The 25,596-nt window shown below is 49.9% G+C and overlaps 1 protein-coding gene across 2 annotated transcripts in view; it reads left to right on the forward strand.

The window, feature by feature from the left end:
* Positions 1 to 694: 694 nt before the first annotated feature.
* The window catches only part of NTN4 (netrin 4), a 48,521-nt gene continuing 23,619 nt past the window's right edge, over positions 695 to 25,596 (forward strand). Inside the window, exons 1-3 of one of the 2 annotated variants that reach the window (XM_042792834.1) lie at positions 695 to 798; positions 4,361 to 4,895; positions 21,029 to 21,316. In XM_042792834.1, coding sequence (XP_042648768.1) covers positions 740 to 798; positions 4,361 to 4,895; positions 21,029 to 21,316 — 882 coding nt within the window. In that variant the 5' untranslated portion in view covers positions 695 to 739. Of the gene's footprint in view, positions 807 to 4,360; positions 4,896 to 21,028; positions 21,317 to 25,596 lie in introns of both variants that reach the window. The other variant, XM_042792832.1, reaches the window with a different exon arrangement.

The following is a 25,596-nucleotide window of genomic DNA, read 5'->3' on the forward strand; positions in this document are numbered from 1 at the left end:
AGATGGGTGGTGGTATCAATGGCTGGGGAGGGAGAGTGCAACCGGAGCCCAAAACTCCTTGTGACCGGTGCTGTTGAACCGAACAGACCATACGGGACTTTACGGCTCTTAAAAACTGTGAGCTAAGCCCCAGGTTGCCAAGTCCTGGGAAAGAACGGAAAACGCCTTATGCTTACGGGCTGCGTCTCGCAGCCCTGCGGTTACCAGAGGCGAGCCCATAAACCAAGAATCGTCTCCCCGAGCTGTGGGCAGCTCGGGTTTAGTTAGCGGCGAGTGAGGTCGCTCTGATTTTAAAACCGAGCCTGGCGCGCGGAGGGCTGCCTTTCCAGGCTTCGCTTCCACCCTCCCCGCCCCGACAGCGCGCCCGGGGCTCGGCACCCGTGGGCTGCCGCCGGTCCACTCCCTCGGGCTGCGGGGCTGGCGGTGCCCTGCGCTGCAGTACCGCGCCTCGCCGCGCACCGGCAACCGCCCCCCGCGGCGGGGCCGCCCCTGGGGGGGGGGGCACGGGGGACGGGGGGAGGGCGGGGCGGGGCATTGCGCGGGGGCGGGCGGCGGCGGGGCGCTGCGCTGCGGGCGGCGGGCGGCGGGCGGCGGGGCGGTGCGCGGTGCGCGGCGGGCGGCGGGGCGGTGCGCGCCCGCCCGCCCCGGTGCCGCGCAGGGCGCTGATGCCGCGCGGGGCCGGTCGCGCCGCGGGGCGGCGGGGCGCTCGGCCACGGGGCGCTCGGCCACGGGGCGCGGGATGCGGCCGCTGCTGCCGCTGCTGCTGGTGGGCGCCGCCGCCGCCGCCGCCGCCGCCGCCGCTGCAGGTGGGTGGCTCGCCTTCCCTCCGCGGGCGCGCGAGGCAGATAACGGGGCCGCCGCGTGCGCCCGGACGCGCGTGCCTGCCCCGCGCGCGTGCACCGGCAGGCGCGCGCCTGCACGGGGGTGTCGTGGCCGCGGGGCGCACACGCGCGGGTCTGTGTCTGCGCGTGTATTGCACGGGAAAGGGGCTGAGGGGGGGCGGGGAGGGGGGGGGGGGGGTTGTCTGTGCCGCGCGCGCGGGTGTCCGTCCGTGCTGCGGGGGGGGGGATGGGGTGGGGTGGGGGACGACGCGCGCGTGTGCGTGGAAAGGGGCAGGAGCGCTCGCAGCTCCGCGCCCCGCGCCGCAGACAAAGAGGGGTCCCGGCGCGCCGCGCTGCGTGGGGGCCGCCTCTGCCCGCCCGGGCTCCGTTGGGCGGGGGGGGGGGGGGGGGGGTTGGGCAGGGGGCTGAGCGCGTCGTGGGCCGTGGGGTGCCGCGGGAACCGGGCCCGTCTGCGTGGGGGCAGCGGCGGGACGCGGAGCGGAGAGAGGGGCGGCTGCGGTGCCCCGATCCGCGGGGGGCCGTGGGACGGGCAGGGCTGGGTTGTCAAAGCCCCTTCCCGCAGCACAAACACTTCGCGGGTCAGATCTGCCCGCAGCGGGGTCCTGCCGCGCCGCAGCGGAGACAATTGGGCATAAACAGTTTGCATAACGCTTCCTCCGCCGGTCGCGAGCCGAGTGCCAATTTTCTTCTTTAAAAAGAAGAAAAAAGCTAGATGGGAAACAAACATTTAATCAGGCACAAGATAGAAGTGAAACATCACAAGGCAAGTGTTGCTAGAATGCTTAAGCAGGAAGCATATGATTTTCCATGGATGTTTTACAGGTGAGTCATGGTATTTGCTGCGTGCTCTTGCTCATTACTGAAGATCCCAGTCCGGTGGCACGTGCAATATACAGAATGAGAGTATTTAGTTGGGCAGATTCATTAAGTGTAAGTAAGGAAAATCACCTTTTCCAGGGCTGTGGCAGAGCAGTCGTGAGCTTGTGGCTGACGGTGTGGAAGTCTTTATGCTCTCACTTGTCCTTTTACCAAATCCCTGTGGCAGCCAGCATTACACTAGAAAGCTGTCACTTTTCATAACATGCGGTGCTCTGCATCCGTCATGCAACTCTTTCCAACTCAAGTGAAAACAAACACCCTTTCAGAGGGGGTTTCCTCTCCCCCCCCTTCACACCCCTGCGACGGGAAGTGGGGTCTGTGTGCCAGCAGCGTTTCTCAAATCCTACTGAAGCCAAGGTCCCTGGACCCAAATCTGGCCCCAGGTGAGGAAGGAACCCTCCACGCCTGGCCTGAAGACAGACGCGGTCAGTGAACGTACGTGATCAGGGCTGGAGCATACCAGGAGCTAGGAACAATCGAATCCTCACAGCTCCCAGGGTCTCGCATGAGAATTTGGTAGCCAGCCCCTCCCGGCCAGGCTCAGGCAGAGCCTTGCCCCCTCTCTGGGGACAGCTACACCGAGCCCTGCCACCACCACCACAGTCACCAGTCACTGGGAAACCTCCCGCTGACCAGGTCCTCCTTCACTGCCTCTCCAGGAGCAGTAATCAGTGGTGTGCAAAAAAACAAAAAGGACTTGATAAACACAAACAATAACTTCAACCTGTCTCGGTGCTCACTGAGCCCTGCTCTTTTTACCTCTTCCAAAATCTGCTTTGCAATCCCGTAACTGAGGGAACCGCAGTAAATGTTCATCTATTTGTTTAGCGGCTAACTGCGCTGTGTTACACGTAGCCAAAGAATCCAGGAAAGCAGCCAAAGACATAAATTAGGCCAACTTGTGGCAAGCCTAACTGATAATACAATAATAGCACTTACTTACCTACCCCACAGGAGAGCTGCGTAGGGTAGTTAATGTTTATACAACGCTTTGAAAAGGATGTTCGGGAGATGTGATATTACATTAATTTTACAGTTCTATTTGTTTACTTTGCTAGAGTAAACATATTCTGCACAGTTCATATAGATCATCTCAAACACAGTTTTACCAGGTCCCTTGAGAAAGCTAACTTGACTGAACATTTCTTTTTCACAAGAAATTTCCCAAGACTGCTTACCCAGCAAAGTCCAGAGACTGGATTCAGAAGTGCTTTGTAGTGGGTGCGTAACAAGCAGTGGTCCACATCTGTTCTGAATAATTGGTATAGAAAACCTGCAGAGACCTTTGGAGGTAGAAATTATTTATTTACAGGGTGTTTCTTAAGGAGCAGGAGTAGGGAACACTGTCAGGCTCTGAAGGCTCAGCCCCTGCTAGTGCATAATATAGCTTAATTGCAACTATGATACTGTAGATAAAAACTGAAAAAAGCCCCAATGAAGGATTTGTTGGATGCTAAGCTGAAATGACCTTTGGACAACAAAAAATGCCAAGAAGAAGCCATATTGGTCCATATTGGTGCACCAAGCTGACTATGTATGACTGGCCCGTCACCTCACATGTTTTGGCATGCCCACATCCAAGTCATTAGAGCTTTTTTTTTTTTTTTCATGTTAAACAGTTATGGTTCATCAAATACAGCCTCGACCTACTGTTACATTTGTTAATAAAGAGATGGAAAGCCCTCAATAAAACATTCCTGCACCAGGAGGGTTACATTGCAGATGGTTTCACACCAAAGCCCACAGTTATTTTATTTTTCATTGACACTTTAACTGTGGATTTTTAAATCGACCAGTCTTCCAGAGAAACGTGAACAAAAACCACAGAGCCTCAGCTGTGAGGCAGCTTGCCAGCATCATTTCAACCAAGGATTAGATTCTTTTTTTTTTTTTTTTTTCCCCACTTTACACACATCAGTGACCGCCTTCCCAAACTTAAACAGTGCTTTGGTTCAGCCCTGACCTCAGCGACAGTTTGGGACTGGGGGGAGATTTGGGGTAGGGATGGAGGGCTGGGGAAGGAGGTGAAGATTCGAGGTCATTGGTGGCAGGAGATATTCCTACCAGTTCTCGCACCCCTGACACCCCATCTGCCATCGGGCAGCTGGGGCGCAGCAGTGCTGTCCCCCGTGGCCATCTCCTGATTTCCCGCTGGCTTGCCGCCTTGACTGCCCTGGTGTCGCCGTCAGCCTGACTTTCTTGTGCTTTTCTCCCCTTCCCCAGGACCACCTGGATGCTCTCGGAGGCGTTGGGGCAGGGGTGGCAGGGCCACCGCCACCGCCCCCAAGCCTCAGCCCTGCTCTGGTTCCCTCAGGGTGGGAGGGCGAGGTGGGGGCACCTCTCCTGCTGCCTGCTCTGCTCTGCAACTCTTGGTGGGGATTTTCCCAAGTGCAGGGAAGCCCTGGGGCGTTCTGGGTTTGCTTTGCTTTTATAGACACACTGAGCTCCGCAGAGGGGAGCACCAGGCAGCATGCTGTGCTCTCCCTCGGCCCCTCCGGGGTTTGGAGGGTCCTGGCGGCAAACGGTCTTGGCAGGGGCAGCGTCCCCGAAAAGCGCGCTGCGGGCCGTGATGTCTGCTCCCGACGGGGTGGGGTGCGCCCACCCCGGGAGCCGGTTTCATCCCCCCCCGCTCTCTGCCTTGCAGGTCTGGGTGGCGCGGCGGGAGCGGGCAGCCCCTGCGAAAAGGCCTGCAACCCCCGGATGGGCAACCTGGCGCACGGGCGGGCGCTGCGGACGGAGACGGCCTGCGGGCTCCGCGCCGCCGAGCCCTTCTGCGCCTACGCCGAGGATGCCCAGCGCCGCTGCAAGCGCCCCGTTTGCGGCCGGTGCAGCGGGGCCCACGCGGGGCTGGCCCACCCCGCCTCCGCCATGGCCGACTCCCCGTTCCGCCTGCCCCGCACCTGGTGGCAGGCGGCCCCGGACGCCCCCCGCGAGACCATCCGGCTGGACCTGGAAGCCGCCTTCTACTTCACTCACTTGATTTTGGTCTTCAAGTCGCCCAGGCCGGCCGCCATGGTGCTGGAGCGCTCCCAGGACTTCGGCGAGACGTGGAAGCCTTACAAATACTTTGCTGCTAACTGCTCGGCCACCTTCGGGCTGGAGGATGACGTGAGGCAGAGGGGAGCCATTTGCACTTCCAGATATTCGAGTCCCTTCCCCTGCACTGGAGGAGAGGTAGGTCTGCCGGGGTCAGCAAGAGAAAGCCCTCGCTCCTGCCCCCTTTCCCTCTGCAATCTCCACTCTGGCGTTTACATCTCTTATTTTACTGCACCGGCATCCCATGTCGTCGCATTTATTTCACAAGTTGAATTAACGCAATTCATTCCTAGGCGATGTAGGCGCCGCCCTGCCCCTTGCTTTGCTGAGCTCCTAATCCTTCTCTTTTCCCCTCACCTGATGAAATCCCACCGTGCAGCTGCAGATGAGGCAGATGCTGCCGAGTCCTTGGGAAAGCCAAAGGGAACGTTGCTTTTGACGGTCTTCTCCAGATCTTGCAGTTGTGTGGTTTCAGGGTGAGGCAAATCAGCCCAACTTCGATCAAAATACAACTACGTTAAAATTAAGTCACCAGATTCACTTTTGATAGTGACTGCCTTCACTGAGAAGTAAGTGTGTAACCATTCAAAATAGCTACTGACCACACTGAAGTACCATTCCCATAAGCCACACTAGCCAGATAATTAAGGAACCTTATACCTCACCTTTTTTTTCTCTGTGCACACTTATTCTCTTGTGAAATGAGCATGAAAAAATTAAGAAAACCATCATGTTTGCTAACAGGAAGAGCATATGTGAACAATAGATGTGAAAAAGATTATTTTCAGTATCAGAAACAGCAGATAATAAATTATGCATTTGGCAGTGCTATGAATTATACTCTTCCCTTTGGTGCCTAAGCCTGTCCTGTGGTGCTGGAGACCCTCCCCTGGGAGCCATGGCTGCAGGGCTGCCCTCCAGGGCCCCCACTCGTGGGGAGGTGTCCCCAGCGACGGGCTCTGGACTTTAAAGGCTACTCCCTCTAGTGGCCTAATTTAATGAGTGTGTCTGGAAGTTTAATCAAAATTCCTCTCTGACCTAACACAGAGAAAGGAGCAAATCTGATTAGTGAATCAGGGGGACAGTTCTATCACCGTAGTTTCTGCTAGGAACTAGTTTTGAAGTGACAGCCCAGTCCTTGGAGATCAGCATTCATGTCTAAGAAAAATCACCTGTTCAGACCCCTTTGCAGTCATTCAGGGTCACCTCTAGCCATGCCTTGGCTAGGAAGACACTCTACAGCAATACAGAGAGTAGTTTGTTCACCAAAGCGCATCGCTTAGCTGTGTTTTGGGAGGCAGCCCATCTCCTGCTCTAGAAGAAGCTGCTCCGTTATCTTGTCAGCTCAGAAGCAAGGATCTCCAGACTTACCAGGCAGACCCAGGATGGTTATTTCATTAGCCCAGCAAAGGGTTTAAATCAGATGGATGGTGAGAGAAACTGCTGTCTTCCTCTCTTCTCCTGCCTCCCTTTGCTTGTGTCCCCAAAAAGCTGCCTGAACTTCCTTTCAGTGAAATATATAGAGGGTCTTATGCTTTTCACCAGGACCTATTTTGACAGAACAAGGGGCAATAGTTTTAAACTGCAATTGATTTAGATTGGACATAAGGAAGACTTTTTTTACAATGCAGGTGGTGAGACACTGGCCCAGGTTGCCCAGAGCAGCTGTGGCTGCCCCCTCCCTGGCAGTGTCCAAGGCCAGGCTGGACGGGGCTTGGAGCAACCTGGGCTGGGGGAAGGTGTCCCTGCCCGTGGGGGGGGGTTGGAACTGGGTGATCTTTAAGGTCCCTTCCAACCCAAACCATTCTGTGGCTCTGAATCAGGGCTAACTACAAAGTGGGACCTACAAAAGAAAGGATGGCTGTACCCCACTGGGAATTTTTCAGGCCTTCAGCGCTTCTGCCAGACTCTGTGTCCTGCCACTTGAATCATGAGGCTATGCCAGCCTGTAATACAGAGCAAGGACTGAAGTCTGTCGCTCTCGGGCCAGCCAGCAGGACATGTCTGGGGTACTCTGACTTGTGCACTCCTTCTTCAGCTTTCCCAGGGATAGTTCTCAGGGATTAGAAACACAGAGCACCATTTGGGGCAGTATGTGCTTTTTTTGTGCTGGGTCCCACGCAGCTAGCACCCCAGTGCAGTTTTCGCTGCGGTCACCCCAGTGATGTACCTGCACACCAGGATGGGGGCTAGGCCTAGTGAGGACCTGTGCAAATCCCCACCTCCTCTGGAGGCTGGTGCAATGCGTGCAGACAGTAGGATAAAGGTCTTGTGTGTAGGAACCAATGACTGTTTCAAGAAGAAAAGGAATTTGGTGGTGTTTGATGCATTTGCAGTAGCATGCTGCAGAAACAGGCTATTTACTGAGCTTGCTTCTGCAGGATCTCTTCTTTTGGCATCATTTTAGTCTGTGTTATTGTGAAAAAGATGTAAAAGTCAAGATCATCTAGTTATTTCAGGTTTTAAACAAATGTTGAGTCCAAGGGGTTGGAGCTTATAAGATTTTATTTATATGGTACACGTCAGTTGCCTGCACTTAAACACCACTTTTTACCTGCGAAGTAATAACAGCAGCTCTCTGGTGACCAGATGGCAAGCCTGCATGCTTAGCAAATATCACATTTAATTTATTACAGTGTGCTACATTCCAGCAATTACTTGTAACTGCCAATAGCAACATGTATCTCACCTAAAGAAACATCAGAGTTTTGTGTTCTGTTTGGAGTTATGTTGTTCTTTACTCCCACTTCTGGTAGCACCTAATTTCAGACATATGGAAACAGTAATTTCACTTGAAACAGTGGTTTCAAGAATGCAGTGGTCTGTAATGTCCTAGTCTGAAGGGTGTTATTTAATTGGAGCTCAGTTGCCGCAGTTTTCTTTAAAGCACAAACATAAATTCTGCGAGTGCTACTGGATTTCTTTTTTAACTTTTTAGAGTTTTCTTAACTGCAACGTAACAACTGTAACCCCTGGATCCAAACCGTGTATCAATCCCGCTGTCTGTAGACCACTTTCTCCCACTTCAAGCCTTTCAGCGCCACATGTGCGTTTCCAGGCACAGTCAGGGCTTGCAGGGTTCGGCGGGACGGTGGGGTCTCTGCACGCCGCTGGCAGCTCGGTCACTGCTGCCCACCCCCTTGGGTGAGCAGTTTGCCTCAGGGGAGGCCTCAGGAGATGGCAGCTCACCCCAAATGGCACCGGAGCTTGGAACAGAGCTGTGGCTGGCTGGGTGGGTGGTTTCTGGCTTTAGCACCCTGCAAAGAGCGGGCGGAGCTGATCCGCCTGCGTTTCTGCTGATCGTTACGGTGACGGCGAGCTCCATTTCAGGACAGCAGCATGCAGAAGCTCGTAGTACTGGCCCCTTTTTAATAAATCACCTGTTTTAATTTGGAACAAATGTGTATTTGCTTCAGTGTTTATTGAAAAGAAAGATCAAGCTTCTTGCATTTCTTCTGCCCTCATCACCATGAGTCATTCCTTAGATGCCTAGTTCAACTCTTATGACAAAAATACTCCCTCATCACAACATGCCGCGATGTTGATCTTGAGGAGATTTATGATCGCACAGAAAGCAAGCTGCCAAGCCTCTAGGTTCATTTCAAAGATTCAGAGCTCAGTGCTGGTGGAGAAACGAGAGATGCTGAAGCGGCTCTGGGAGATGCTTTTCATCTTTCTTCTGTAGCAAAGTGGCTCTCTGGGCTTCTCTCTGCAGTGGTGGGACCGGGGTGGAGGGGAGCATTGGGAGAGCGATCTGTGTGACACCACGGTGGTGGGAGCCAGAACAGGTAATGTCACACGCCGTGTGTGGCACTTAGCAGGTCTACTGATGGGCTGAGTCACCTCAGTAGGAACTTGGCAGGTCTCTGCTCTTCTTTGCTACCTGTCCCTGATGCTGCAAAGCCACTGGGTATGGTTATACTCTGCTTTGGATGCATCTGAGCCCTCCACCCTGAAGCAGGCATGAGCTGGAGGATCAACAGCCCTATCAGTGGTAGGGTTACGAAGAAAAGGGCAGAAGTAGACATAACTGTAGAGGAAAGAGGTTGAAGGCTGCATGGCATGGTACTGATGTCAGGAACACTGCGCTGGTGCCCTGGATTTGCTCTTAATGGCCTTCTCAGTGGAAACATGCATGAGTTCACAGGTCAGTACGTGCTCAGAGACTTTGCCCAGCTGAGCCCCATGCCGGAGCAGCCTGGCTGTCGTCTGGCCTCATGCAAAGAAGAACCACCCTTTCAGCAGTGAGGAAGCAATGACTTCTCTGCAAGGATCTAGGAGCCAGACAAAACAACTGAGTCCCTCATTGATAGGGAACAGAGGAAAAGAAGCAGATGATGGGTTTCAGATGCTTTCAGTGTCCTGGGGCCAGGCTGTGCCCCATTGTGGGCCATGTCCAGTATGGGCAAAGGAGAAGCAGGGAAGAGGAGAAAACCTCAGTACAACCAGCGCAGGTTTCCAGCAAGCTTCAATCACCTGCCAATTTGAAGGGTCAGATTTACAACACTGTGAAGGTGACAAGAAACTCCTTCACTGTCAGGGAATAATTTTGGATCAGCTGCACACAGAGGGGTCACTAGAGATGTTCCCCATCCTTAATTTAGTGAATTGTTTCACAGCAGCAGTTTGTTTAGCATAGACAGAAACTTCTAAATGCTGGTCTTATATCATCAGAGTTTTATGACAAAGGCTAAGGCCAAGTTTTAGCCTGGATCATACAAATGTGCTACAAATCCAGAGTATTTCCACTTTTTTCCAGGGTGTAACCCTTCAGCCACATTACTGCAAGGGGAATCAGAACTCTATTTACCAGCCAGACACAGTCCAATCTAAGTAAACAAGATGCAGAAGTAAACTCTTTCAGCTTCATGCTCAGACAGGAATGCTGATTTTATTAGTATGCATAAAAGGCTATCTTTGCTCCCATGGTTCAGATCATATTAATATTTCTTCTTTTTTACCCTGATCTTAAAATTATCCTTGGCTAAAGATCACTGTTAAGGGCTCATGGACACGGGGCCCTTAGCAGATGTTAATTCTTTAACTGTGAGTGAGAGTGACTGTCCACTCTGCAATGCAATTATCTCATTCACTTTACATTCCCATCTGTGGTCAATTCAGATTAGCTCGCCTGAGTGTCCCCATTTAGACAAGTTCCAGTATAAAAGGACTTACTGAAGCAGAGTCTCCTTGACAAGATTTTAGTAAATTAGTAACTTATTTGAGTGTTCATCTGTTCAGAATACTGCTAATAAATCACTTGGACACCTCAGCTATTGTTGCTGTTTGCTATTAATAGGAGAGGCTTATTTGTAGGTTGACTATATTCCAGCAACAAATTCTAACGTGCTTTTAACTTTTGCAACATCACATACCACTGTTTTACTGTGGGCTGTGTGACTTACTGAGCATTTTATTGATCTCATGTGCCTCCTGTAGCATAAAACCTTCTAATGTTTTGCCTTGCGCTGTAACTGCATGCAGCCTGCCTCTGTTCTTTAAGGGTTTGGACACCAGTCCTACTGGTTCTACCTGAAATTAGCTGTGTAGAGAAGTAAATTGTCTCCTGCTACCACAAGACTGGCCCTGATAGTGAGGAATTGTAACACTCGCTGACACAAACAGGAGTTAAAGATGCTCAGTGATTTTTATTTTGGAGCCCTAATTTTGAGTTGTAGAAACACTGTTTCAGCCTAGAAGATTTTGCCTATTTTTTGCATGTCTTTTAGGCCTGAATAAGCTTGGGTTTTAAGCTTACCATTGCTGCCCTTAACTGAAGCTACATCTTCACTGCTCTGAGGTCCTCCAAGGATCTTGTGGGTCACAGGCAATTTGAGTTCAGTTGCTTGCAGGACTTGGGATTCCACAAAGAACCTGGGCAAATATGCAAGAGAAACCTCAAAACAGCTGCTCATCAGAGAGCTGCAAATGGCTTTTTAAATCATCCTGTGCCATTGATGTCTGCACAGAGAGCAAACAAAACCCTAAACTGATGAGAGGGAAAGAGAGATCTTGGCTGGTGTTCAGCAGTACTCAGGACACGTGAGGACATGGCTAGGGAAGTATGTCTTCAAGTCCTATCTCAACACTTTGTAGAAGTGCATTTTGTAGGGAAAAAACATCTTTAACATCATTTTCCTATCTTTGAGAAAATGTGAACTGCTGGGGTCTGTACAGAAATGCCACATGCAAAGGAGAGTCTGTTCAACTAGGGGCCGGGGTGATGGGGGTGATGGCCAGACCCAGCCCAGCTCTTTGCATGATATCAGTGAATTTAGCAAGACATGGGGGCTATTATTTCATAAGCACAAGAATAGTGATTTCTAGGGGAACAGTTAATGAGACGAAGTAAACAAAGTCAGGCCGGATTCAATGAAATTAGCTATGAACCTAGAAATCCCAGGCTGCAACAGCTGGCCATTCAGTGTGGGATGGCTGGGGAGGGTTTGTGAGATCCGAGGAGGATGCGTGCCTGCCCGCCAGCACGGCACGGGGCTCACTGCTCGTGACAGCGATGGCAGCAGTGGCACACCAGAAGGATGCCATTCCTCCACCAGCCATCTTTCTGATGGCTGTGGTGAGGTGCATCTCATGGCTTGGCCCCCAGGCTTGCCCTCCTGTCAGGGAAGCCCATCTTCCCAAGCCCTGTGTGGGGTTTCCACTGGCTTTAACATGGCGGGGAGGGGGAGCAGGGGGTGGGGAGGGAGCTTCGCCCTTTAAATAATGGGGCAGCAAAAAGAGGATTCAAGGAAAAGGGGAAACCTGAGCTGATTTTTTATCTGTGCCTGAGAGGACGGGAGACAACAGCAGGTCTGGGCACACGTGGAAACAAACCCTTGGTCTCCGGGGAATTTTACCATGGAAGATACTTTCCCTCTAGCATTCAGTCACCATCAGGGCTGAGCAACACAACAGCTGTTTTCTGGGCACCGGCATCTGCTTTGTAGGTTTTCTGTACGTGGAGTATCAGGGATGATACTGCCAGATCTCTGGGCCTGGTTGTCACTAATCCCTCCCCCTCTCCCGCAGGCAGTCCCAGAGGAGTGACGTGTTCCTTTGCCAGGCATCCCGGGTGCTCGGCATCTCTGGAGAACCGTGGCATGAGAGGAGCAAGATGCTTCTCCAACCTGCCCGGCGATGCTCCACATGATTCCGCCCATGGCAGCTAGCCCACAGGAAGGTCTCATTTTCTCCTTTTCTCCCTGGCTTCCCCAGCGCTTTTGGCACTTGGAAGTTGGCCCTCCACTTGGCCAGCTTTTGAAATGCAGCCGCTTCTGGGATGGAGCATAGCCAGTGTTTAACTGTGCGTATCGGCAGTCGCTCATTTAGAACAGCACGTTTTTAAAAACTGTGGATCAGGGCTTCTGGATCGGCCTCCAATTATGGCTAAACCAAATTATTCCTCAGAGGGAGCTTGACCAGTCTGTGAAAGGGGGTATATTGTAGGCTGCCAACAGCAGGAGGGAACGGGTCCCAGGGCTCCAGGATACCCTTTCCAAACTTCTTATGTAGGAAGTGAAGAGCACTGTACCCACATGAAACAAGAGGAATTTGGGTGGGCAGAATTTAATTCTCTAAATTGGCATCTGGCCTTGTTAGCAGGACTGTTGCTTCCCTTGAGAAAAGTGCCACAGGATTTTAGCGGTGCAGCCAGAGCCTCTCTTCAGGCACTGCACCCCACTGCTTCATTTCACAGTTCATTTTTGGCATGAAGGGAGGACTGGCTCACTTTTTCAGCTCCCAGTTCACTGGCTGGAAAGTAGGGCTGCCATGTTTCTCTTTGGGATTCCTGGATACACAGGAAGTGTGTAACCTAAAGCAGTGAATTGACACATCTCAGAAGTTTTGGATCAAAAGCTCATGGGGACTTAATCTGAGATTAATCTCCACGCACAATGGGTGTTGGCATGATGTATCTAGTCTACCAGCGTTCAAAATCCTACACAAATGGTGAAGTCCTCAAATTCTCCCTGGGAAACGTTTCCAGAAAGAAAAGAAGTTAATGTCCAAAAACAAACTTACTAGACAGAAATGCCATTCCTCTCTATCACCAGTCTCTCCGCAGCATCCCTCATTGCTGTGGTCAAAATCTATAGCCATGGGTTGAAAAGGGGTGCTGTTTCTCATGACCTTTTTGATGATGTGTATTTGTATATAATTCAGACAGGTGTTCTTTTTCCTAAAATTGAGTGTAGCTCATGGTAACTGAATGGGTTAAGCAGCCAGTTCTATAGATACAAAGCCTTTTCATTATAGGCAAGAGCAACTGAAAAATATTAATGAAATTGGGTTACTCTTAGGCTGAAAGAAATCCCCTTGATCTTCAGTACTGTTGCAGTTCCTGAAATGCTAACCTGCTGCCTTGCAGGCTTTTGCAGTGGTGCGTCGTGCTCAGAAGCTGTTAAAGGGGTTATTCTGCAGCTCTGGGGAGTGAGCCAGCTTTTCTTACAGCCTTGCCTATGAACAAGCAAGTCCAGTTCTCTGTCTGGCTCTTTGGAGGCAGCTCCAGGTTTTCTTGGTCTTCCATATGCACAACAGGTACTGCCAGCAGGCCAGGGCTGAGAACATAAATCTTTGTGGGGATAGGGAAAGGCGGGAAATTGCTGGAAGGAAGAGTATTTAAATACCATCTTTCTTGCCGATGGGTCAAAGGACTTCTTCATATCATCAGCTGAAATGTGCTGGTTCATTTTGCTGTGCAGGATAGTGCAGCCTTGGAAACAGTGATTCTGAAGATGAGAAAAAAGCAGTAATTCTTTTCCTTGATAGTGCATAGCTGATGATATCATACATCTGGAGAGTTTTGTGAGCCAAGAAACTGAGAGGTTCCATCTGTTTGATGAGTGAAAGTAGTGATTAAGCAAAATAAAGCCATTGTGAAATAAATTATCAATTTTTAGAGAAGCACTGTTAACTGAAGGTGAAGAAATCCAAATGTTTTGAGCTGTTTTGACCTGGAGAGAGGTTTTTCTGGTAAGAATATTACTTCTGTGATCACTGTGTGCATGAAGGCAGGCATGACCTAGCAGTGTTTCATTTTCATCTGTTGAAATTGTGAGGCAGGATGTTGAAGGGAAGCTGAGAAGATGGCTCTTGTCTGATTGATTATTGCCAGAGATGTCAAGGATCTTGGAGAAATCTCGAGGCTCTTGCCTAGCTCTCCTTGTGCATTTTCCAGCCCACCACCAGGCAACGGCTGCATGTGAGTAGCAGCTCTTCCCATACAGCTTCTGGCTTTTGAGAATGGCAGAAGAATGCCATGAGTTTCCCAAAAGATAAAAGTTGCCTTGCCATAAATTAATTTGCCAAGGCCCCCACAAGGGCCAATTATTTGAAATAGCTGAATTTTCCTCCTGAAGTCTTTGGAAGATTGCTTAACTTCTGGATGGTGAGACAAGACTGTGGCAGGTTGACATTATAGACAGCCCCAGTAGGCACACACGTATTGCATCATTATTGTTGTTTTCTTCATTTACTTATTTCTACAAATCAGACTTATTGCCCCCTGTGAGCTTTCTGTAATGCTTACCAAGTGAAATTATTACTTTTAACTTTTACATCTACTGACAAGGAAAGCTTAATTGGCCCAGTAAAATTTCCCAGCTAAGATTCTCTGAACAAGACCAGACAAGGCTGAAAGCAGTTGTCACTTTTGGGTATTCCCTATGGGAGAAGGCCTGAGCTGTTGAATGGGCTGGGCTGGCTGTGGGGGGACACATGGGGGGCCAGGGCACAGGCACACAGTGGCTGGAGGTGACAGGGGCATACCAGGCAGCAGGTATAGCACCGAGCACCTCAGCTTGCTCTGCGGCTGCATGCAGCTGCGAGCAACAGCTGGGCACACAGCTGGAAATCCCAGAGTCAGGAGGTGAGAGACAAGGGCTCCCCTTTGCCTTAGCCCCAGTGCCAGACAGTGGTGCTTAATCCCCGCTGCTTGCTGAGCTCAAGGGAGATTTTTTAGGAGGGAAAGGGAGGAGGTCCTGGATGTGCCAGCAGAGCTCCACCACCGCCTTAACTGCCTACATTTTCAGAGCATTTTCCAGGCACTAAATAAGCCAGATAGCTTTCAGTGATGTGGAGATTCAGCAGGGCTCCATAATACAGGCCAATTAGCCCCATTTATTTAGTGCCTGCATACCAAGAGACACTGCAGACTCCTAGTGCAAACCTTAACTTTTCTGTTAAACACTTACTTGGACATCACATGCCCTTCTGTAAGGTGGTGCACGTCCCCATCATTGCTTTTTCTGTCCCTCTACTTGGAGAAGACAGCAAACCTTACATTCGTTTTATTCTTCTTATTTTTTTACTGTGTTCCTGTAAAATACATTGAAAGGGATAAAACCAGCAGCAAAAATCAAATAAAGCCCATGAGACAAATAGGTGAATCACCAATATGGATAGGTCATTATTGTACAGTGCTTATAGATACCTTTTCAGGCATCTATGTCAGATGATACAGAGTAGAGTCCATCAATCTCTTTTGGTAAGAAACCACAGGCCACTTCATGCAGTGTTACCACATTGGTTTTCATTTACAATCAAATAAAAATGTGGCTGTGTTTTTAATATTTGTTTATTGCTTTTATTTCTGCCATATTCCCATTTGTTGGCTTGTTCCCATGGGTATACGCTTCTTGAGTCTTCCATCCATTTATTCCCTCTGTTTGTAAATTTCCTGGTGGTGTCATTTCGTGAACCACCTCCAGATGCCTTCCAGGCTCAGGGGGAGAAATTCTGACCGAGGCCAGGCTCCTGGTTGGAGGTTGGAGCGTGGCACCTCTACCTGAGCGCAGGGACCTGGGGAAGGGGCACAGGCGTGGGGGCTGTGGGTCCTCATCCACGGCCTCTGCGGCTGTGCCTATTTCTGAAGGTCTCTGAAGAAGCAGCTTATTGTGGATCATGCGTGTCTCTCCAATGTCATGAGCATTTGCATCCCAAAGGGCCCCATTTTATCTCTGTGGACACTTGTACCTTAACAAAGGTCTGGGCCCTTGCAGCTGTGGTGGGAGGACGCTGCTGTGGTCTGAGATGCACCCATGAGTCATTGAGGAGGTTTTGCTGGTGGCAAATCTTTCATTGGTTTTGTTGACTTCCTCAGGCAACTTTGACTTCAGAGCCTATTTTGTTGTTCTCAGCATCATTCATTAGCATTTTCCTTCCTACTGTGGAGATATATATAAAGATGTCCTTTCATTGCCTCTCGCGTGTAAACATACTAGGGTACTTCTTGCAAAGGGACTTTTATGTATTTATAAATCGAGGTCATTGTGGTGCAGGCGGTTACTTGAGTGCACCATGTTCATGGCTGCTGCTTTATTTATATACTGGGCTACATTACTGCATCTGTGGAATGGCAAGTAGCTAAGGCTTCATACACTGCTAAGTCAAAAAACATGCGAAGTAATCAACAGAGCAAGAATTGCTCATGACAGCCCATAAGGAAATTGAGAAGCTGTGGAAATTTATTAGAGGGTGTCTATGTAATGATGGGCCCAAACTGCAGACAGCTGGAGAGGTCTGGCTGAAGAGCAGAGTATTTTTACCCCATGGCATAAGCAAGGTGCTGCGGGGCAGCTTCTCCATTCCCGCACCCCTGCGAGTGGAGTCGGCTCCCTCCTGCCACCTCTGGGAGGGTCCAGTGGACCCGACCCTCTCAAGGCATAGCAGTGGCATTCCTCACTCAGGGATTACAGTCTACAGTTTCTATTCGGCTGTGTAGGGAGACTTCCCCTTCCCACTCCTCCCCCCCCAAAAAAATCCACCGTCCAACTTCTAGATCACTCCTCTATTGGTGTTGCTTCATGCAAAGACTGCATGGGATCCAGCAGCATAATTCCATGTGACATGGAAGGAACATTACGCCAAATACCAGATATTTAATTTTAAAGACAGAGGTTCTTTTCGTTTGCCTCCTGGTTTGTGGCATTTGCTGCTCAGACATGAGATATTGCGAGATACTTAGTTTTAAATGGAAGCTGAGATAAAGATTCAGTTCCTGGGACAGTGCTTAAGAAAAAGCCTAAATATCTTAAGATTTATAGTGAGCTAGCAACACTGGGAATGAAAACATCTTTCTGGTGGGATATATCATGGCATGGGTAGCATAGAAGTGCTATGGGTTTTCAATTTATTACTTCCTACTTGTTCCACAACACAGAAAATTTGGATTAGTGCATGCACTGAAGAACTGCTGATGTAAAGATCCAGGCCTCCCACCCTTTGCTGTCATACGTGGTGCTGACTATTGGGGGAAGTCCCATTGTTGGCCCAGCATTGTACTTCTGGGTTTTGGCAGATTGTCAGTGAGACACCTGCATGCAGACAGACTTGAGTGGAAAAGCCGATCACTGTGAGGTCTGGTCACTGTGAGATGCTTTCTGGTAAGGCTTGGTGCAGGTGAATGTCCAGATTTTGCTGCTGTTGCTCCTTTACCAAGGGGTTGGGTGTGTTCCCCTGCATGTGGTAGAGCTTTCTTCTGGCAGAGACGATGCTCTGTAAAAACAGGAATGTCATCATCTATCAAAAAATACATTCTCCCATACCTCATCGAGCTATTTATCTCCCTTGTGTAATTACAACACAGCTCTCTTTGGCAGGACCCTTGGGCATGATTTCTTCCAGTGCTTTTGGGATAGGAAGAGTAATGAACTTGATGGCTCCGCAGGCAGCAACTTCTCCAAGGGGTGGGAGGGAACTGCTGTCCCCTGTCATGTCTGGTAGAGTGGCTGCCCCAACAGCTAGAAAGCTGATGTGACATGTTCCTCTGTCAGCCAAGCCTGTGACTGCGGTGGTGGATCCACTGAGGAGAGTTTCTATCCCTGTGAGTTGAGCCGGGCATACATGTTTTCAGTGTGGCTTTATCAGGATAAGCCCCGAGTGCCTCAGGGAGCTGTTGGAAAGAGGAAATGATGGCTGTGGACTGGGCACATCACCATAAGCAGTGTCCCAGGGTGACTGGGGAGCACTGTCCCAACAGTCCATCAGAGGAGCTGGCAGCCCAGCTGGGCAGTGGGACCAAAGTCCTGCCCAGTGGCACCGGGGAGATGATGGGTTTGCAAAGCCCCATCATCAGATCCGCATGCAACATGTTCTTCTCAAATCCTTCCTATGTGCTTCCCCTACACCATTAAAACTAAACGATATTTTGGTTGAGGAGGCCTCTGTGGTGGTTGGGGGCTTCCAGCAGAACTACAGGTGTGAAAAGCCAGTCAAGTTTGCTGTGCAAACCATGGCTCATTCATAGATGGGGCACTGCAGACTGAGGCCAGTCCTATCAGTGGAATCTGCACAGAAAAGTCCAAGGAGAGGTGAAAGCAGGAAAGCTGGCACCCACACATGTGTGTACATGAGTCTGGGGTGCTAGGCAGCACAGAGGGGGCAGACCCATAAGAGCTGTATGAGGTCGGTGTGGCCCCAGCGATGTGCTGACTCCTGAGATGGGCTGGGATAAATCTGCGAAGTTGACTGAACAGGGAAATCCTGCTGGGAAACACATCCTTGGCCTTATTACACAGCCTCTGGGGGCTCCAGCTCAATCTGCTGGGGCAAAGCAAAGAATAGCTATTTGTATGGTGTCCTACACGTTATAATGACTGGTTTGTATTTTATTAGAGCAGAGCTGTTAGCGTCTGGGATGGAGGGATGAGGGTGTTTACTGTCTCAGCAGTGCCGAGCCCCGGCTCGCCCTGTCACGCTGCGCTGCTGCAGGTTGGAGTGCGGCTCTGAAACCGGGGCTGGGGCTGCTGGGCACAGCCAGAGCGATATGGGGCAGCCGGGGGGAGCGGCTGAGAGCCTGCCGCCCCTGGGAATTACAGATAGGGCTCATGTTTAGCATCACTGTTTTCAAGTAGCCATAAAAAGAAATGTTTGTACAGTTATAGAGCCTGAGCGGGAATACTGGCTCCATTGAAATCAGCAGCATAACTCCCCCTGAATTCCACACAGACGAGATTTAACTCTTTTGGCGCAAAGGATCTCAGGGTTATTGATTTCCTTGCTGCAGTTGTCTTTACTAGAACTACAAGCATCAGTCATGTGTATTAAATGGAGATAGATAAACAAGAAAAACTGAAAATGATGAGAAGGAAGTCTGCAGCGGCATCCAGCATACGTTTTTCCCACTTATGCATTTACTTCGCCACTCTCATATGAATCAGGACTAATAAAGAATTCTCTGAGATGCAATTTCTGTAATTGCAAGGAACCCAAAATGCTAGTTTTTATTGAAAGCTCTCAGCCCAGCATTTTCTGTCATCTCCATGAAAAGAAAATCAATATCTCCAATTTGGATGTTTCCCAAGGAATTTTCTTTCCATATCTGAAAGCATCTTGTGTTCACAAAGCCACTAATGAGTAAACGTGATCAGAATGACATTGATTTAAATTAAGGTAAATAACAACCCTTGGGGAGAGGTGCAGGGCCTAATAGTTGGGTTCGCTTGGGTTTCTGTTCATATCTGCTTAATATTTTTACTTGAGGAAAGCAGAAAAAAACTCCATGAAAGAGGGCATGGGAAAAAAAACAAAACAAAACAAAACACTTTTGACATTAATATTAATATCCCTCAGCAGACTCCACTTCCACACAAGGGGTGTACTATTCAGCAGTCTCGCTCTCTGACCACCTCTCCCAGTTAACCTTCTCCCCCATTGATGTCTTTCCGGCAGACGATGCTGGAATACCTTCGGGAGGGAGCCTCTGCAGGATGGTGGCACAGGGCTGCAGCCACGACATGCTTGCCAGCGCGGCGCCCAGCACCAGCACGCCCGAGCCCCGCTGCCACCTGCGCGCTGGTCGCGACCACGCTTGGCATGCCAACGGGCCGTGCAAAAGCACACTGCCAACATTCAGCTCCAAAACAAGCTCTAAATCTTCTTCCAGGCCAGTACAAAGCTTCTTCCGGCTGGATCCCGGCAGCTCTGGAGAAAAGCCAGGTCCCGGCCAGGAGCGGTGCCAGCGGTGGTGGGGCTGGCAGAGGCGGCAGCCGGCGGGCAAAACCCGCTGGCAGCACCAGGGTCATTATTTCCAGGATCCGTGAATCCTGGTGAAATAAAAAGCAAGCCTTCGTCAGCTGAAGCATATCAGCCACATCCTTCAGGAGGAGCGGGTCTGGGGAGATGAAGCTGTGATCACCACAAGCAGTGCCAGCAGGCTCACACGCTGCCTCTCGCCGGGCACCCTGCAGCACCTCCTGGCAAGAGATGATGGTCGCCCTTCGCTGCCACACACCTTGATGTCTGTGGGAGGCTGGACGGCATTTTGGGTGGTGTGGGTGGTTATCAGTGGGGCAGCAGGGAGGTTTGAGGAGGTTTTAAGCCACTGCTGGGAGCAGTGCATCCAGACAGGAGGCTGTGTTACACCCTCAAACAGTTGTTAAGTGACTGATTGAATGGTGCTTATAAATGCTGTAGTTCATCAAGCCTTCAGTGGCTTGTTCAGTGAAGAGCTATTTAACTATTTAGAAAGTGTCACTGTTAGTTAAATGTACTGGTAACTAGTACATGTGTCATAAATGTTTCATGTTATACCAATGGTAGTTATATGAAGTATATGCTCTTTCTGATGTCTCGCTGTAGGCAGCTAGACCAACAACGTTGAAATAAACCTCTTCAAGAAAATTGGTTATTTTTATCTGGTGGTCTCAATTTTCAGCTTGAGCCAATATTTACCTATTCAATCAGACCAAAGTTAAAACAAAGTCTGACTGATAAGTATTTGTTTAAACTTCAGAAGCTCCCCACTTTTCTTTCTTTCTTATCTCGGTTTTCTTGCCTATCAGCTTGCTGTCACTAATTGCCACACCTAATCACTTTTCCACTAGGAAGCAGCATGGGACTCATAGGAGCCAAATATTTGGAAATCTGATCTTTACTTGTTAAAAAATACACACATTCTGGGGGAGGGAAAGTTAATGAAGAGTCCCCCACCTGAGCATCACCTGCAGGACTGCTGGTGCCTGTGCTGGGCCGTGCCGCGTACCAGCAGCGCCAGCCCCTGCTTTAAGTTAATGGTGAAGTGTCACTTGGCACCCACAGAGTCTGGACCTTGTGTGGAAAGGGACATAGGGGATCACTGGGGGGGGTCACTTTGCACACACCGGGGTGGAGGTGGATTTGCTACTCCTGCCGCTTGTGGAGGGGGAAGAGCATCAGGAGAGCCTGATGCGTGCTCCCAGGGGATGCTCCCATCGCCATTCCACTCCTTGCCCCCGCCATGGAGCTGGCTGACATCCCCCTTTCTGCTTCCCTTGCCGTATTTCTCTGCCCAGGTGATATATCGAGCCCTGTCACCGCCTTACGCTGTGGAGGACCCGTACAGCGCGGAAGCCCAGGCGCAGCTGAAGATCACCAACCTGCGAGTGCGGCTGCTGGAGCGGCAGGGCTGCCCCTGCCTCCCGGCCAGCCCGGCCCCCCGGCCCCCACAGCCCCCGCCGCCCCTGCACTACGCCGTCTACGACTTCATCGTGAAGGGCAGCTGCTTCTGCAACGGCCACGCTGACCACTGCGTCCCCGTCAACGGCTTCAAACCTATCAAAGCAGCTGGCGTTTTCCACGTGGTATGTACATGCACCCAAAGTCATCTGCGCTGTGGGGAAGCAGAGCTTTAAAAATAGTAGGAATGGTATAGAGTATGGTATAGCTCTGAGTATGTGGTATTTGACATGCGATGCCCTGAGTTCTAAGCACGGTGAGCAAAAGCGGTCTTTACAAAGGAGGTGGTCTCCATGTCAGGCTGAAGCTCTGGGCTTCCCTTGTGCCTTGGTGTGGGGTCCACTGGCACTCTCATCCTTCAAGGAGGGTCCACAGGAATTTATTTGTTTATTTCAGGTGGAATCTAAAAAAAAAAAAAAAATAAAATTGCTGACTCCCTTCTTCCTCCAAACGCTAACTTGCATAACAATATCTAAAAGATAATAAATGCAGGGTATTTTGATGACGAAGAAGGAGGAGAGCTTCTCTGAAGGTACTATGCATCTTGTGACTGCCATTGCTTCTGCAGGATCCTCAGACACTGGGTTGGGTCCTTAACTGAGAGGCTGGAGAGCTGGATTTTGGCTCTCATTCCCAGGCTTTCCATTGCATTTTGTAATACCTTTCTCCACATAAAAACCCTGTGCTCCTGTTTTAAGGGTATTCCCATGACAAGAGCTCTGAGGTCAAATCCCTTGGGACTCACCAAGACCTAAACCCCAGACCTCCCATGTCACAAAGAAGTGAGAGCCACTAGCCCACTGGGGAGGTGATGGGCACAGCAGTGGTTGATGTGTTGGATGCCTACAGCATGACGTGTCTGCACCCTGCCAGTCTGGGGACACCCTCTGCCCCCAACACATCTTGTCCTTTCTGCCCATCTTGGCTGGTTCTGAAAGTCCTGGCTTTGCTGGCAGAGAAGCAGTAGGGGAAGCCAGGGCAGTCAAACATATTATACTGAAGAATGTTAGAAAGGGAAGGATCATAAAAAACACATAAGGCAGTTACTTGAGGTAAGGAGGTCTGGCATCTGTCCAGCTCTTTGGGGAACTCTCATTTCACTTAAATTATGGTCTCAGGCATGAAGCAGACAGCACATTTCCCTTCTAATAGAGCTAGTCTTGCAACATCTTGAAAATATACCAATTTGAATGCGTGCAGTGCTATGATTGATAAGGCTGTTTCAAGTAACACTGCTTTGCTTTCCACAGATGTTCCCTGAGCAAAAGTCTTTGAAAGGAGCTGTTTGCTCAGGATTATTTTGGTGGGATACAGTTGCACAGGAGCATGCCCCAGAGCACTGCTGAGAGCTATAACAGAGCTTGCAGCCAAATCTGCTTCCAGTATGTCTATAGCCTATGGAAACCATAGTGCACAGGTAACAGGCAGTGCTGTGGGAAGGAATCAAGTGCCAAAATTGCACTGAAAACCAAAGCAAGAAATAGCAACAAGCCCCTGTGCCAGCCCAGAGGGGACTGGAAATTCAACTCCGGATATAAATGTGTATGTGGCAGGAGTCCCAAAGGTGACGTTTCTGCAGTGAGGCTGACTCATTTTACTGTGCCTTACAGCTTGTTCTGCAAGTCCCATAAGGGATGTGCTGGTATAGGGATGACATAGACCCATGGTTTGCAGGGAGGAGCAGGGAGTGGTAAGATGTTTCCTGTCCCAGTACCACTTTTTCCATCAAAATACCACAATTTCCATTCCAATACCACATTTTTTAATTGCTCCTGCCTATCACGAGGCTGCCACAATTTGGGGACTGCGGTGGCATCCCACTCGTGCATACCAGGCTGGGTTTTGCCTGCGTTGCTTCAAGATGGGAAGAGAGGATTATATCTAAGATGATAGCAAGGCACGTGTGTGTGAATTAACAGAATAGGGACAAAAGATTGTGGGGTCTGTGGCTGCTTAGCTGGGAAAAGTCAGAGAAACTTCTGAAAAGAGAATAGGATTTCAGAGAGGGAGTGGTTTTGTACATTTCACCTGAAAAAGTCACATAATAGATAATTCTGAAAAATTGCAGCCAGTCATTCAAGTGTGAGATGGGGACTTCAGTCTTGTCTTTACGTAAATATATCTACATGGGGTTTTAGCAGAACCTTCACTGTAAAACCAAGGACAGCAAAAGCCGGGAAGCACATTACCATCTCACAATATGATTATAAAATCTGTCTCTGTTTTTATGCTTGTTCAGACCAGAGCACTCCTGAAGAATATCCCCTAAGTTAGAGAGTTAACATCAAAATTTAAGCAAGTTTAAGATCCTTTACAAAAACCCAGAAGTTTTACAAAAAATGTTTATGCAAGTTTTCTTAACCCCCCTACTTGGTCTCAGCCCACAGGCAAAATCCTGACTGCCGGCTAATTTTCTGTTCCTGCTTGGCTAGTGGAAGACCCAGACATGATATATTTGTTTTTCTCCTGGGCTGCTCTGGGAAGTAAGCTGGGGGTTGCTGGCAGCACTGGATGTAGCTACAGGGTCTGAGGCAGATCTTGCAAAGTGACCAGCAGTGTTTTGGCCATCTCACCCAGAGGGGATCTGACAAAGCCACACGGGGATGCTGGTGCCTGCTGCTCAGGCAAGTTTGGTGCAGGGACCTGACCTGAGGGGCCAGGACGCTCCACAGCTTGGGACGTCAGCCCAGCTTGCTGCTGTGGGATTCCTCCCATCAGATGCATTTTTTTCTCAAGGGCTGGGCCATCATGTGCTGAGAAGCTGGCAGTGTTGAAGGTAAATATTCTGAGTGGCTGAAGGGAGGCTAGAAGTCCAGCTTGGCCATGAGATAATACTGACCCAAGACATCCTCAGGACATAGAGTGTGGATGAGAACAAGGTGGCTCCATGGACAAAGAGGGACTCCTTCCACCCCAGCAGAAGCAGCTCTAGTTCCATTCACTGGGGTGGGATAAGCTCCTTTGCAATCCCTCTGAGTTGAGTCAAAGCAAAGGTGGACTTTACAGAGTCCAAACATTCACTGTGAGAGAAAAAAAATATTTCACGTTACCCCCAACAGCAAAAAGCAATAGCCAGGGACTGATAAGAGAAGAGTTTTGTTTCTGTGCTCTCACCACCATCCAGCTGCAAAACCCTCCGTGATGCTCCTCTCTGTGCCGGTCACTGTGTGGGTACCACAGAGCAAAGCTTGATGGCAATTCCCCTGCCCACCCTTTCTCATGAAGGAGAAAGGATTTATGTAGGAAAACTCTGGGTTTGTTTGAGCATCAGAAATGATGTGTCAGCCTTTAGGTGAATTCTGAATACACAGGTTGGGCTCCTGAACTAGGGAAGGGTATCTCTCCATAAGATGCAGGGGAAGACTAAGAAGAAGACATGTCTGCCTTTTAATGATGGCAAGGGCTGCTCCTCATGGGTAGTATGATCCTCACTGTCCCTTGTTATATACTTGTGTACAACAGACAGCTTTCAAGGTGATACAGATACACTTCCTTCTCTTTCCTGGGCCTCCTGAATTTATTCAGAGGGTCACTACTCAAATCCCATCAACAGCCTAGTGCATGACCAGGAAAAAATGTGCATGGACAAACACACCTCACACTAGTACCATGCAAAGCAGCTGGATCAGTTTGTGAGCTGCATTACATGGCGAACCACCAATGCAAGTAGAGATAAGGATTCACATACACAGGAGATCCCTCCTGATCTTCACTGACCATGAGAAGACTGGGTTTTTGACTGATCCGTAGCATAGGACCTTCTCACCCCTTGCCAATACTTCTGTGCATGAAGCTTTGCAGTGCACGCTTGGTCCCTTACCAGCTAAAGCATTCCCGTGGCCTACTTGCAACTATGGCAAGGGTTGCGAAAGAAATCAACCTGGAGATAAGTAGGATCTTGCACTTTAGGACTCCAAAGTGCAAAAAGTAAACCTAGAGATACCTCACCTGAGCTGTCCAGTTCTATCTCAAGGTGAGGGCAAGAGTTCATCCATCTCAGAGACTCCTTGACCCTCCCTGACTGCAAAATCCTGCAACAGCTAAGTGGTTTTCATGGCTGGCCTGAGTGATCAGTCTTAGAGGGATGTGTCCTTGCTGGGGCTTCGCTGCTTTTACCCCTATGAGATGAGACCCCACTATCAACTGATGACTTCATGATCTCATTGGTCATCTAACGTTATCACCTATCTAATGTTTCCTGCTTTGTCCTGCCTTTCTTCTCCTGCACTCCCTCTAGCGCAGCCCTGTCTGTGCATCTTTCACATGCATCAAACATAGTGAGAACAAATGAAGCGGTCTGGTTTTGTTCATCCTCTTGTTCTCTTTTTCCCTCAATGGCAGTTTTAATAGCATGATACAGCAGCTACCTCTGCTCTGAAGAAAGGAAGTGGGAAACCAGAACTTA

This window comes from Tyto alba, unplaced genomic scaffold (assembly GCF_018691265.1).
Source record: "Tyto alba isolate M040663 unplaced genomic scaffold, T.alba_DEE_v4.0 Super-Scaffold_2, whole genome shotgun sequence".
NCBI classification, from domain to species: Eukaryota; Metazoa; Chordata; class Aves; order Strigiformes; family Tytonidae; genus Tyto; species Tyto alba.